The sequence below is a fragment of the Antechinus flavipes genome, chromosome 2 (genome assembly GCF_016432865.1).
Source record: "Antechinus flavipes isolate AdamAnt ecotype Samford, QLD, Australia chromosome 2, AdamAnt_v2, whole genome shotgun sequence".
Classification (NCBI taxonomy): Eukaryota; Metazoa; Chordata; class Mammalia; order Dasyuromorphia; family Dasyuridae; genus Antechinus; species Antechinus flavipes.
This window is the reverse complement of record NC_067399.1, coordinates 383,807,464-383,822,104: the sequence shown is the minus strand read 5'-3', so window position 1 is coordinate 383,822,104 and position 14,641 is coordinate 383,807,464. Positions and strand designations below refer to the sequence as shown.

The following is a 14,641-nucleotide window of genomic DNA, read 5'->3' as shown; positions in this document are numbered from 1 at the left end:
CTTTCAGAAAATGAGCTTACATCACAATAATCACTCTTTTCATCTTCTTGCAAAATAATTTATAGATTAAATATAAAAGTTGAATAGCAACATAATGCTTTGTTATGGAAATGTTTATAAGAATTGCAAATGTTTAACCTATATAGCATTGCTTGCTGTTTGGGGGAGAGGAGGAGAAAGAAGAGAGAAAATTTTGGAACACAAGATTTCACAGAGGTGAATATTGAAAACTATCTTTTCAGTATTTGGGAAAAAATTTTTAATATTATTAAAGCCAGTTATGCTTTGTTCTTAGACCATTTTTATCTGAACTCTTTGTTGAGGAGAAATGAGAACATCATGATGATGATGATGATGATGATGAATGATGATAATGGTGGGAGTAGTGGTGGTAATGCAGTAGTAATGGAGACAGATCTGCCTGAGTTTGATAATTCATTTTATATCACTCGATAAGTTATTTTCCCATTTGGATTTCATAGTTTTCATTTATAAAATGAGAAATTAGAACTATAAGATTGCCCTGATAGTTTTAAAATTCTATTCTCTATAATTTTTTGCAGTGTATTAGAACACCAGTATTTTTAACACTTAGGTTGTAAAAAGTAAAGCTTATCCCAAACCCGTTGGTATAGGATTCTTTTCTTATTGGTGGAGATGAAGACCTAAAGGCTAAGAGAGTTCCAACATTAGCCCCTTTTGGAACTCTTTAGGATCAATACCCTTTGGGGATTTATCAAGCTTTGATTCTTCTTTGCAAGTCAAAGATAGAGTCACTTTGAACTTCTAGTTTTTAGAGAGAAAAGTTGCCTCTTCTCCCACTCTCCTGCTTTCATTCCTGGACAGGAATAAAAATCTCCCTTGGAGAGAGGAGGGAGAAAAAGCCAGAAAAGGCTATCATATTTCTCTTTGAATTATACAAGGACAGCACTTAGATGCTGTATACATGGGGCCCACTTCTCTATACACATAGGATTCACGCATCTGTTACAATAGAACATTGGTCCCTTTGTTTCTTGGCTTGATTAAAGTGAAAAGGAAACAGGAGAATATTCAATTCAAGTAGTGACTGAGTTCCCCCTACTGGAATCATGGCGCTATTATAACTTCCAAAGAAAGACCAGCTATCTAATATAAAAATGTTTTTCATGATCTCACATCTATTTTCCATATCAAATTATTTGTCTTATCAAGGAACAGGGAAGGGAGGGAGGGAAGGAAGAAAGGAAGAAGGGAAGGAAGGGAGGAAGGGAAGAAAGGGAAGGAGGGAGAAAAGAAGGGAAGAAAGGGAAGGAGGGAGGGAAGGAAGGAGGAATGAAGGGAGAGAGGAAGGAAAGAAGGAAGAGAAGAAAGGGAGGGAAGAAAGAAAGGGAGGGAAGGAGGGAGGAAGGGAGAAAAGGAAGGAGGAAGGAGGGGAGGAGGGAAGGAGAGAAGAGAGGAGAGGAGGAAAGGAAAGAGGGAAGGGAGAGAGGAAAAGAGGGAGGGAAGAAGGGAGGAGAGTCAAGAAGGAAGGGAGGAGAAGAAAGTAGGGAGAGAGTGAGGGAGGGAAGGAGAAAGAAAGGGAGGGAGGGAAGGAGGGAACTTTTCTTAAGAGCTTACAATATGTAAGCACTGTGTTAAGCATCGAGAATACAAATACAAAAATGTGACAATGTTGCAAAAGTACAAAGAATAAGCTGGGCTCCAAAGAATAAGACAGTTTTGTAAATAAATATTTATTAAGCACCTACTATAGGTCAGACACTATGCTAAGTTCTGAGAATACAAATAGAGGCAAAGGGCAATCTCTGCTCTCAAGAAGCTCATAATTCAATGAGAAAAGCAACCAACAAACCATACTAAGGACAGACAAAATAATTAAAAGAGGAAGGACAGTAGAATTAAGGTTGGGAAAAGATTCTTATAGCAGAAGAGACTGAAAATAATTCAGGAAAACTAGGAGGCAGAGATGAAGGAGAGAAAGAATTCCAGCCTTCAAGAACAGTCAGAGAAAATGTCTGGAGCCAAGAGTTGGAGTATTTCGTTTGGGAAAGTAAAAAAGTCAGTCTTACTGGATTAAAGAATAAGTGATGAGAATCAAGGTGTAAGAAACCAGAAAAGGTAGAAGGCAGGTTAGTTTATAAAGAGCTTTGAATAAAGATTATCTATTTTCTCCTGGAGACAATAGGGAGCCACTGGAGTTTATTAAATAGGACTTATTTGAATATATATTTATTGAACATTTAGGAAAATCATTTTAGTCACTCCATGGATAGGAGTGGAGAGAGACTCAAGGTCAATCAATCCACTAATAGTTATTGCAGGAGAATAGGCATAAGGTGATAAGGAAGTTCACCATAAAAGTGGCAACGTCAGAGAGGAGAAATAAGTATATTTGAAAGAGGTTGCAAAAGTAAAATCAATAGGCATTGGCAACAGATTGGATATAGGAGGATATGGATAATGAAGCATTCAGGATGACTACTAGATTATGAGCCTAAGTGACAGGGGGGATGATGATGCACTCAATTGCAAGAGGGAAGAAAAAAGGGTTTAGAGGAAAAGGTAATGAGTTCAGTTTTGGACATCCAGTTAGAGATATATAAAAGTCAGAAATAACAAAATTGAAGGCAAGCAGAGAGATTGAGCCCAGAAAATTTTATTTGAGAATCATTAGCATAATCATAATTAAGTCCATGGATGTTGATGAGATCATCAAGTGATCTACCAAATAGTAATAAGGGAGGAAGGGCTGAAGCATAGAACCTTATGGGACATTTATAGTTAAAGAGTGTGATCTGGGGGGGGGGCGGGGCAGCTAGGTGATAAAGTGGATAGAGCACCAGCTCTGAAGTCAGGAGGACCTGAGTTCAAATTTGAACTCAGACCCTTAACACTTCCTAGCTGTGTGACCCTGGTCACAAGTCACTTAACTCCAAATGCCTCAGCAAAAAAAAAAAAAAAAAAGGTGTGATCCGGAAGAGGATTCAGTGAAAAAGACAGAAAGAATGGTCTGTTGGGTGGAAAGAAAACCAGAAGAAAGTGGTGACCTGAAAATCTAGAGAAAAGAGTAATTATCAAGAGCAAGGTGATTAACCATATTAAAGGCTGCAGAGAGGTTGAAGAGAATTTGCACTAAGAAAGAGTCATTGAATTTGGCAATTAAGAGATCATTTGTAACTTCAAAGAAAAAAAAGCTTCAGTGGAATAGAGTCAGAATCCAGATTATAAGATTAAGGAGAGAACAGGTTGTGGAGACATCTATTGCAGACACCTTTTCCAAGGGAGTTAGCTACAAATGTCAAAAGAAAAATTGCAGTAGATCATTAATTATTAGTAACAGAAGGATCAAGGAGTGGTTTCATTTTTTGTTTTTGTTTTTTAGTGGGGAAACCTGGCCATGTTTGTAGGCTGTAGAAAATATATCAGTAGATCAGGAGATATTGAAGAAGATAATGACATTAGATAATGACATTCCCATGCCTCTTCTTTACAGAGGTGGGAGATCCATGGGTGTGGAATACTGCATATATTTTCAGATTTTTTTTCAGTATGTTAACAGGTTTTGCTGAAATTTTTTTCTTCCTTTTTTTTTTTTCTCTAAGAAAATATAATAATATGGCCTACTTCTTTTAAAAGGAGAGGGAGAAATACAGAGAGAAATTTTGGCCATGGTAAAGTAAAATATATCATTAAAATTAATTTAAAAAATAAGTGTTTCACATAGTAGCAATCTATTCATTTTTATATTTTTATTACAAAATATATTCTTCAAATCTTTGTATGTTGTTGCATTTCAATATATTACATGGCACAGATTCAACAGACTCGATTGAATGATGTTACATTCATTTAAATTACCCCAGAAATTTTTTATTTCTCAAATTATGTAATTCATTCAATAACTAACTAACTAGATATCTTTTTAATGGAGACAAGAGTTAGATTGATGTTGGAAGGGACCTTAGAATTAACTCTAAAGATCCATTAAGTCCAATTCCCTCATTTTACAGAAAAAGTCGATGCTCTTCCAGAGATAGTAAATGAATTTTCTGAGATAACATAGCTAATGAATGAAGGAGTTAGACTAAGTTATTTCATACTCTTTGCGATTCCAATCCTACTAGACTCCATGACTAAAAAAAAAAAAAAAAACACCCCCCCCCCAAAAAAAAACAACCTGTTCTTTCAACCTATAAGAGAAATATTGAAAAGAGCCAGTTCTATCATAATTATGGAGGCATGGTATAGAAAAGTATCCTAGATGGTGGAGCTGGGAGTAAACAGTACAGCCCAACTACCTCAACAATCACTCCAAGATGATCTAAGAAAAATATCAAGACAATAGTAAATGGGAAATCAAAGGAAAATCTGATAGTAGGTCCTCTTGCCAGATCAAGCTCCCAAATTTGATCTATAAGCAAGTGCCCAAGGCAGATTTGTGTAGGAGGGATGGTCAAAGATCACTGACCCAATATTCGAAGTAGTATAGCAGTATAGAAATGCTCAGAAGTAATCATGAACCCAGTCTGTGGCCCCAAGTTAACTTCTAGAGATCTTTCAGGGAGGCCAGAATCCCAGACTTGGAATCTAAAGTTATTTTAAACTACGCTTGTCCAAAGGAATACTCTGAGCTCAGGTGCTGGGGATACAAAGATTGAATTGAAATAGTGTCTGCCTTTGAGGCGCTTTGTCAGGAGAGACAGTATATACTTATATGGATATAGTAGATATATGGGAGGTAAAGGGAAGAGAAGGGAGATTGTTTAAATGCATACACACATGGATTATGGATGGCATGAATAGACATGATCTAAAGGCCTTTGCCAGCAATAAGGAATTTCAGAAGATGGATGTGTTTGTGGGGAAGGACAACAAAATCTATTTTGACCAAGAACTTGAAATCCATTGGAAATGTACAATAGAAAATAATGCATTGTTGCTGGAGTTGTGAAATGATCCAATGATTCTGGAAAGCAATCTGGAATTATGCCCAATGGACCATCAAACTGTGCATACACCTTTGATCCAACAGTGTCCCTGTATACCAAAGAAATCACAAAGGAAAAAAGATGCACAGGTGGAAAATGTTTGTAGCAGCTCTTTTTGTGATTGCGAAGAATTGGAAAATGAGTAGATGCCCATCAATTGGGGAATGGCTGAATTGTGAAAGATTTACATGGAACTGATGCTGAGCAAAATAAATAGAACCAGAAATACATTGTACACAGTAACAGCAAGAATGTACAATGATCAATTATGAAAGACTTGGTGGTTCTCAGTGGTTCAGTAATCCAAAGCAATCTCAATAGGCTTTGGATAGAAAATACCATCTATATCCAGCAAAAGAATTGTGGAAATTGAATGTAAATCAACATGTTATGTTGAATTCTTTTTTTTGTTTTTGTTTTTTTCCTTTCCCAACAAAAATAAATAAACTTAAAGATAGATAAAAAAGAAAATGTTCAATAGGTAGTTGGTGATATAAGTGCAAGAAAAGTACTAGGGTTGCAAATATAGATCTTTGAGTTACCTAAATGGAGATGATAATTAAACACTTGAGAGTTAATGAAATCACAGAGAAAGAAAAGAGTCCCAATAGTTTAGAACGATCTAGCAAAGGAGATAGTCAGGTAGCTAAGAGAATAAAGAGAATAGTGTCACAAAAGCCAAAAGGGACCAAATATCCAAGAGGAAGAATAGTGTGTGTGTGTATATATATATATATATATATATACACACACATATATATATACATATATATACACACACACACACATATGCATATATATATGTATGTATATATACTGTCATATAGTGCAGAGTTCAAGAAACATGTGATTGGGGGAAGAGGGAAAGAAGTCATCAAATTTGGTAATTAAGGATATATATATATATATATATATATATATACACTCTGTCATATAGTGCAGAGTTCAAGAAATATGCGATTGGGGGAAGAGGGAAAGAAGTCATCAAATTTGGCAATTAAGAAATTATTAACAGCTTTGGAAAGGCCAATTTCAATTAAGTGATAAAGCTAGAGGTCAGGTTGCATGAATTTGATAAGTAAAACAAAATGAGGCAATTAATGGAAGCATTTTTAGGAGCTTGAGAAAGAAGATATATGGGATACTTTGAGGAGAATTTGTGAGGCTTTTTTTTTAGACATGAAGGAGAGTTGAGCATGTTTGTAGGCAGCAGGGAAGGAGTCAATGGATAGGGAAAGATTTAAGATTGGGGAAAGAGAACGAATGATTATAAAGACAACTTATGGAAGTTTTGGAAGTGATGCCCACTGAGGACATCAAGAAGCAAAAATTTTAGAAAGAAGCCACACTTTAGACAGAAGGGTCATGGAAGAAAATACTAATCTACCAGGGTGATGAGGCTAAATGGGTCTTTGAGGAGAGGTTGCTCAAATGGGGCAGGGCCAGTTTCGTCACCTTAGACTCTGATGAAAATCCTGTCTGAATTTATCATTAAAATTTCATATTTTGAGTATACATATCCTCAAGGAGTTAATGAATAACCAGGATAGGGATTGCATACTAAAGTTTAAAAAGCATCTAAATAGTTCACCTGTTATATCTGATGGCCTTTTCTTCATCTTCCTCTTTCCTGACTTTCATAACTTTCCAAGATTTTCTTCTGGTACTCTGAGCTTTCTCCACTATGCTGCAACATTCACTCTGGAAGAAACTGACCAGGTCCTTTCAGAATTTTAAAGAAAACTCCCAGGCCATCTAGGTCTTCATTCCCCTCCTCTGACTTTTCCAAGTTTTTCTATGCTCCAATTTGAGTACCTTCTCCTTTCCCCTCCTCTTTTCACCTTTTATGTTTTGATTTTCCTCATTAGAATGTTAACTTTCAAAACTATTTTCCAGAGCCTAGCATCATGCCTAAAACATAGTATATAAATGCTTAATGAATTCTTGTTGACTTAACCTCTCCATGCATTGGGCACAAATTCTATTTAGCAAACTCCAGTGCTTCCCTATAATTTCTAGTATCAAATATAAAAATCCTGTTTGATATTTAAAACCCTTCATAACTATTTCTAGCCCTACTCCCACACTTTTCATCATCTTCCCTTTACCACTCCCACCTTCTCAATATACTCTTTGATCTAGTGACACTGACCTTACTACTCCTATTAAACTCCAACATTACTTTCTTATATCTATTCCTTATTATTCAGTATCTCACACTTTCGAGCTTTCTCCTATGCCTGGGATTCTCTTCCCTCCTTTTCTCCACTTCTTGACTTTCCTGGCTTCTAATAAGTCTCAACAAAATTTCTGCAGGAAGGCTTTTTTAATCCTCATTAATCTTATGCTTTTTGAGATAATCTCCAATTTATCCTGCATATAGTTGTTTATATGTTGTTTTCATTTCAAGTTACTTGTACCTCCAACACTTGGCAGGCACATGCATGTGCATAAGGGAAACATTCTTAGCTCTTCTAGATATTTATGAAGAGACCAACCTCATTTTCCTTTCAATTAGGAGGAAAATACCTAGCCTTCTTCCCTTATACCATTTCATGGATTAGTTTTCCTAATTAATTTGCCCAATGTTCTTTGGTAAGTTAACCATACCTCCCATAACCTGACAACTTAATTCTTGGAAGGATCTGTGATTTCTTTCTTTCCTTCTTAATTTCTCTCTCCAACATCCACAAGGAGATGGTCTGAGTAGCTGTGATTAAAAATACCATCTGCTGGTTAAATCTTTATCTCTGAAGGACATTGCGAATAGATGAGACAGACCAAATCCTCTGGAAATATGCTCTTTGAACTCGGGCAGTACCCCATCCAACTAGCAGAACTTATTTCTGTTTAGAGTGTAAACAGTATCTAATGTAAGTGAATTCCATTTCTAAAGCATTAAGCTTATGTCCTGGCAACCCCCCAATAAAGTTTAGGGTAACCTAGTTCATTTAGGAGAAAACCAATCAGAATGGTCTGGACAGAGATGGATTCCTTTGTCTGCATTGCTAGAGGTGACTTAGTCTCATGACTAAGCCCTGTTTTTAGCAGTAGGAGCTGAAGGCTTTCAGCCCACCTTGTCATTTCAACGTCTATGCCATCTTTAATTGTTCATCAAGTCAGGTTTTCACCTGTCAGGGGCACCCTCTTTTCCAAAAGTTTGGGCGTTCAGTAATCTCCATGGTTTTGTTTTTGGTTACCAAAACTACTGATTACCAATTTACTAGCTAACTTTTAATTTAATTTTTGTGGTCCATCGACATAGCCTTCCCAAACTGAGGATTAGTTCAACTTTGCCACAATGAGGTTTTTAAGAGAGAAATAAAGGATCAAAAATGAAAGAGTAATGAAATAATAAGATTAATAGCTTTTTTCTTCCAGCCTATTTTGTCCTCTATAAAATAAGGGAAATGGATGGATCTAGATGATCGCTAATCAATTAGGATGTTTATTGCTATATGACTAAGATTTTTTGAAACTCAACAGTTAATGTTTGAACATTCTGGCTCTTAAAAACAGAAGGTTTCTTTCAGACTTACTTTTCTGTGAATCTCAATTCATAATTCCACATATTTAAAAACATCATGTCAAAGCTGTAGTGTAGTTATTCATTATAACTAAGTAGTAAAATGGAACTGATTTACAGTTAGGAAGACCTGAGTGTAAATCATGCTTTACATACTTATTAGCTGCAAGTCACAAATTAGGAGAATGAATCTGAAGGCCTCTAACACCCCTTCTAGTTCTAAAAATTCTAGAATATTAAGATCTGAAAACCTCTTCATCACAAAAGAAAAAATTAATTTCCTCTAAGACAATTCAATCCATAGAAATACTTTAATCATACCATTATGCTTCATTGCCATAACATTAATCACACAGCACAAACATTTTAAAAAATATTCACATGAACAATTAACAGTTTTATTAGGACAACTTGACAATAAATACTTGTAAACTTTATAATCTTTTATTCATGGTAATTCAACTCCTGCATCTGTAACAAATCAAAATGTTTATATAAAGCTTCCATTATGAATGTAGGCAATTTATGGCCACAATCCCCAGTTTCTTAACATAGAAAAGGTAGGTATTGCAGTTTTCACAAATACACAAATAACATAACCAGCTATCAGAAATTATTCTCTTTTATACAAAAATACATTTAAAAGAGCAAAGTACTATAAAAGTTGTTTTTTAGGTATCTGAATCGATCTGGTGTACCTAAGGATGAAAATATATCACTTAAGATCTCCAAAGTACCTGACTCTTCAAAACAGAGTGCTGGTGCTAAATTTTAGTATCTTAGATATTTGTTGCAAAAAGAAAAACAAAACTCTTCAGAAATTTAAAAAGAAAAAACTCAAATTATATCAGAAATGCAAAAAAAGTTATTTTAAGAGAGAAAAATAGCAATAAAAATATGTGCATGAAATGTTGAAACACCCAAGTTTTTAAGCTAAATAACTGCATTATTAGTATTGTGTATTAAAGTAATGTTTCTACCTTTGATTCGCTAATAACTGATCAAAAAAGGATGCTTACAAATAAAACCAAAGGAAGCTGGTTGAGTTATTTACACAATATAGAATATTCTTCGTTAGAATGTATAGACTGTCTTCTACATAGAGTTTGATTAATAAATGCTTGCTGAACTAAGATCATACTAAAAAATAAATGGGATTAAAACTCTTGCAAGGAACAAGTTTCATAAATAGGAATAACTGTACACCTTATAATAAAATGTAAGACACCCAGAGATGGCAAATGATGACATTTATAAATTTTACATTATTTACACATATTGTACAAACATAGCACTTGGTAGCATCAAAAGAAGTGTAACTCAAACTTACACTTGCATTTAATATGCTTAAGGAAAGATCATGAAATATTCAACACATTCTAATGTTTGACAACATGTTTAAATAACATATATACATACACATGATTATATACATATAATAGTAAAGGTATCACCTTGTGTTTACATAATGCCTTACATTCAAGGAACTGAAAGAACTTCATGAACATTCCCCCTAATTTAAGGAACTTTTAATGATTAAAGAAAGGAAATAGATAATGAAATAAGAAATAAAATTCTCACCTGAATGTTATATTAATCTCAGTCCAACCCCCCAAAAAGGTCCTATGACAATCTTAATAATTCAAGACTAAGCAAGTAAAGTGAAGCTGAAAAGTTAATCAGTTCACTTCATGTTACAAAGCTAAATTTGAAGTGCTGAGGGCTAGACCAAGTCCTCTACATTATACAATTTTTTAAAAATATCGTACATACACGTTACTATAAACACATTATTAATATATTTTTAAAAAATTTTTCCTAAGAAGTGGTAGCCACTTTTTAAATCCATATGCAGTCAGGCTTATGGCTGGTCTTAGGGCTGGTCAGGAACCATGGAGATGTCGTAATGCAACCCCCTCATTTTACAAATGTGAAAATTTAGATTCATAACTAGAACATTTGTTCAAGGTCACACAGTAAAGTAAAGGTAGTGCAAGGACTATAACTTAGGTCTCCTGATAACTAGTGCAATGCCCCAGCCTACTTTTTATGGAGACAATTATCTGTGGTAAAAAAAAATTTTAAAGACAATTTCAACCTTCATTTAAGTGATTAATTCAAAGTCTTTTGTCTATCAAAGCTTTCCCAAAGCTAGACAATTAAAAAAAAACATGAATTTAAATTATACTTGTTATTATTATTCCACATTCTTGGATACAACATTAATAACAACTCTAAGGTGAAACGGGACATAGTTGTGGGAAGGAGATATAAAGGGTCTGCACAAAATCGGCCCTCATGATCAAATATTGTCTGGTTACATTGTACAGTTGTGAATAGAATACAAGAACTACAATTCAAAAAAGAGAGAAATGAAGTCTAAATTCTGAGTTTAATTTTTAAAAATAAGAAATATTTCTATTTTTAATGTTTCTTTAAAAAAAATTTTTTTAATGTTTCTTTTTTTCCAGTTTTAATGCAAAGCTACCCACTCTCATTTTAAGAATTAAAAAAAAAACCCCTCTATATTTTAGTAGTTTCATTATCTAAAAATCATCTTGAAGGGACATAAAATAATACTTTCTATTACTTTAATACTATTTCATTAAATTGAAAACACAAAGCTAAAGGCAAGGTTGTTTGTTTCTGTTTTTGTTTTTTAACTTTCACACATAAAGCATGTGTTCAGCATTCAATGTATTTGTAAATGATTATAATTATGGAGCTAATAGTAAAGGGATTTAATGTGGAAAGGGGATAATCCATTAGCTCCCAAAAGTAGCATCCAAGAAGTAAAAACTTGTTTCACCTTTTCCCCCTATTAAATAACTATTTAAGTGCATTATTAAATATTCTTAATAAAAATATATTTATAAAGCATTGTATCCACATTTCATTTGAGAAGAGGTGTAAATTACTGTGAATTTCAACATTAAATTAAGTAGGGAACATTGCAAGTGAAAAAGTAAGTTCAAGTTACTAAAAGCATTTAAAAGACTGATTGCCTCACAAATACCCAGTGCTTTGTCAGTGAAAAGATCAAAGCACTAAGCAAAAGATTTTATCAGCCTAAGCAAGCACTCTACCAAAAAAAAAAAAAAAAATTAACTTAAAATTCCAAGAACATCAATACATTTGGAAGAACACTGAGTTTTATTTAAAGATGCTAAATATTATACAAATATTTAAATACAGATACTATACATATACACAATTTTAGCAAAGGTACATTTCATGTAAACTAACATAAAATTTATTTACTCCTTTGCTATGATGCATTAGTATTGACTGTTGGCCTGAATGTGCAAATAGTGTTCTATATAAGTGGAGCTTATATAAGTACTTGTTAAGTAGAATTTATGAAAGCAATTTCTAAAAGATATTTGTTAATTACTTAAGAGTGCATGTCAGAATTGGACTTTTATTTCTCTGGACTATGCATCTGCATAATGTAACCACAGAAAGACCAGAAACAAGTAAAAGAATAAAAATTAAATGTCTTAGTTGCATAAGTAACATACACTTTCACCTTTTACTAAGGTCATAATTCATAAAGCACTTAACTTGATATAATAGTTGCTATTCCATTTTTAAAAGATGACATTCTGAAGTTTTTATATGCAACATATGTATGGACTTCTCCTGAAAAAGATTAACTCCTAATAATAACAAAATGCTGTAACTACATTGCCTGCTTGGTGTCATATTTGGCAAAAAATGTGCTGTACTTGTACAATTAATTGGTGTTAACATCCTTAGGGATGCATAGATGGGCTAATAAGATTCTCTCTTTTAAATTTTCTAAAAAGAGAAAAACAGGAGAAGATTCAAAACCTTTTTTTTTTTTAATTAAAGTAATTTGGACCACTGCTAACACTGATATTTTTTAATTAGAAAAGCAAACAAATTTTCTAGCTTATGACTTAAAAAGTAATATTCTGAAATTCCTACTGACAGAATTTGCAGTAGCACATTATAAATCTCACACGCATGTAGCCAAGAAAATTGCTGTGGGTATAAAATTCTATTTTATGCCTGGGATAGTGATTTATTTGCTATTAACCAATCAGTCTTCAGAAAGTTTTTCTAAGAATCTTGGGATAAATAAATTGGGAGAAATTTCATTTCTCTGAGCATATTCCACAGAATATAAATTATATAGGGGCAATTAAAACAATTTTACTTTGAAATGGACTTATTTTATTCCAAAAAAAAAAAAAAAAAGCAGGCCATTAAAATGTAGTTAGCCTGCTAAAATTCTTAATTTGAAATAATTAATAAAAATCTAAAAAAAAAAAAAAAAAAACAAAGATTGGAACTCTTCATTTCCTCCCACTCCACAAAGTCCTATCTATCTCAAAATCTCTATATAAAACTAAAGATATAATTTTTAGTCAGGCATAAAATGAACAATTTCATTTAAAGTTAAACAAACATGTATTTTTTTTTGCCAAAAATCTTTATTACATTCCTTTTTATATGTTTCTAACTCACACACGAATAATGTACATGACTTTTTAATTATCTACACATTTTGCAGAATAAATTATTTAAAGTGCAACACAATAAAACATGTTTAAAAATGTCATCTCCTACCCAAAAAAATCTATTAGGAAACAAGGGTATGTATATGCGTGTCATATATGCATGTTACATAATATATTCACAGATTGTTCTTTAAAATATAAATATTAAATTCATTTTTTCAAGATGTCAATCTGGCACATATTCCTAATAAAAATCCCATTTGCCTTTATTACACTTCTATTATCACCAGGAAAAAAAAAAAAAACGGATATTTTGAACATGTTTTTAGTTTTATGTATCAAAGAACAACTGATTGATAAAGAATCTTTAAGGGCTCAGAAAACATGAATTTCATGAAAGCTGCTTCTAATAACACCTCAGCCATCATAAAAGAACTATGGTTTATGTTTTCATAAAAACAAGCACATGAACCAAGACATGTGAAACTAGCCATCACACATAATGAGTAATGGTCATTTCTAAAGGCAAGTATCAAACTTGCCCTAAAATGCATGGAAGGTTTTGGCTACAAGTTGAGTTGATGTGAAAATTGCCTAAGAAAAGCTTCTGCTCCTGAGAAAAAGTAAATTTACATTAGTTCTACCTAAAGCTGCCACCGGAATATCATGTTCCTTACGTCCACTTTCATAATCTTCTAAAGAATCATGTTGGAACTATCAGTCTTCCCCTTGACGCCACTTTTGTGATTCATCTTGTCGAACATCTGGTCTAATTTGGTTTCTCATTCCACCTAAAACATTTGATGTTGCTTCTGTGGCAACAATCAGAGGCTTAACTACAGCTGGTGGAATCTGACGGAGGACTTCTCCTACTGCTCCAGTAACACCCCGATTCTCATGCTCTCTAGCAGCGGTTTCATAGATGGTTTGAGCAGTATCTGTGATACCCTAATGGAGAGAGAAAAAAAGAATAATGACTAGAACAACAATAACAAAATCCTTCTAAATTTATGGAATTTTCATTTAAAGTGAAACACACATTTTTGGTCTACTTAATCAAAATTTCACTCACGATTAGAAAAACAAATTATACTTCAGAGACAACTCACCAAATATTTTTCACTTTAAATTCTCATTTAAAACAAAAGCATGACATTTTATTGTGCAATTTCTATATAAAAAAGAATATTTCAATATATATTTCATTAATATAACCAAATATACCCATTAAAATTATGAGACCCTATTTATGACATCACTATTTGTAATATATCATGATTCCTATGAAATTAGCTGCCCCCTGTAATGTTATTTTGTCTGACATTGGATTTTCTCAATATTAATTAAGATTAAGTATCTCAAATAAATATTTAATAACTTAAAAGTAACTTTTCTGGCAGAAAGAACTTAGCAAGAAAAATCTTTTTGCTGACTAGCCCTTTTTATTTGAAAGTAACAAGGGGAAATTTACTTTAAATACCAAATAACTGCCTTAATATCATTTAAATTAGTTTGTTTAAAAAAGATAACTATCAATAAAACAATTATTTAGAATAAAGATAATTAACATAAGAAATTATATAAATTTTTTAGACTTAAATGTATTAAATGAATTCAACAGAGAAAGGAAAAATCTGTTTGATGATATAAATAATGCT

The 14,641-nt window shown here is 33.0% G+C and overlaps 1 protein-coding gene across 1 annotated transcript in view; it reads right to left on the bottom strand.

Annotated features, from left to right (window-relative positions):
• Positions 1–8,788: 8,788 nt before the first annotated feature.
• Positions 8,789–14,641, bottom strand: part of ATG2B (autophagy related 2B) — a 111,337-nt gene continuing 105,484 nt past the window's right edge. Inside the window, exon 42 of the mRNA XM_051978429.1 lies at positions 8,789–13,931. Coding sequence (XP_051834389.1) covers positions 13,701–13,931 — 231 coding nt within the window. The 3' untranslated portion in view covers positions 8,789–13,700. The remainder of the gene's footprint in view (positions 13,932–14,641) is intronic.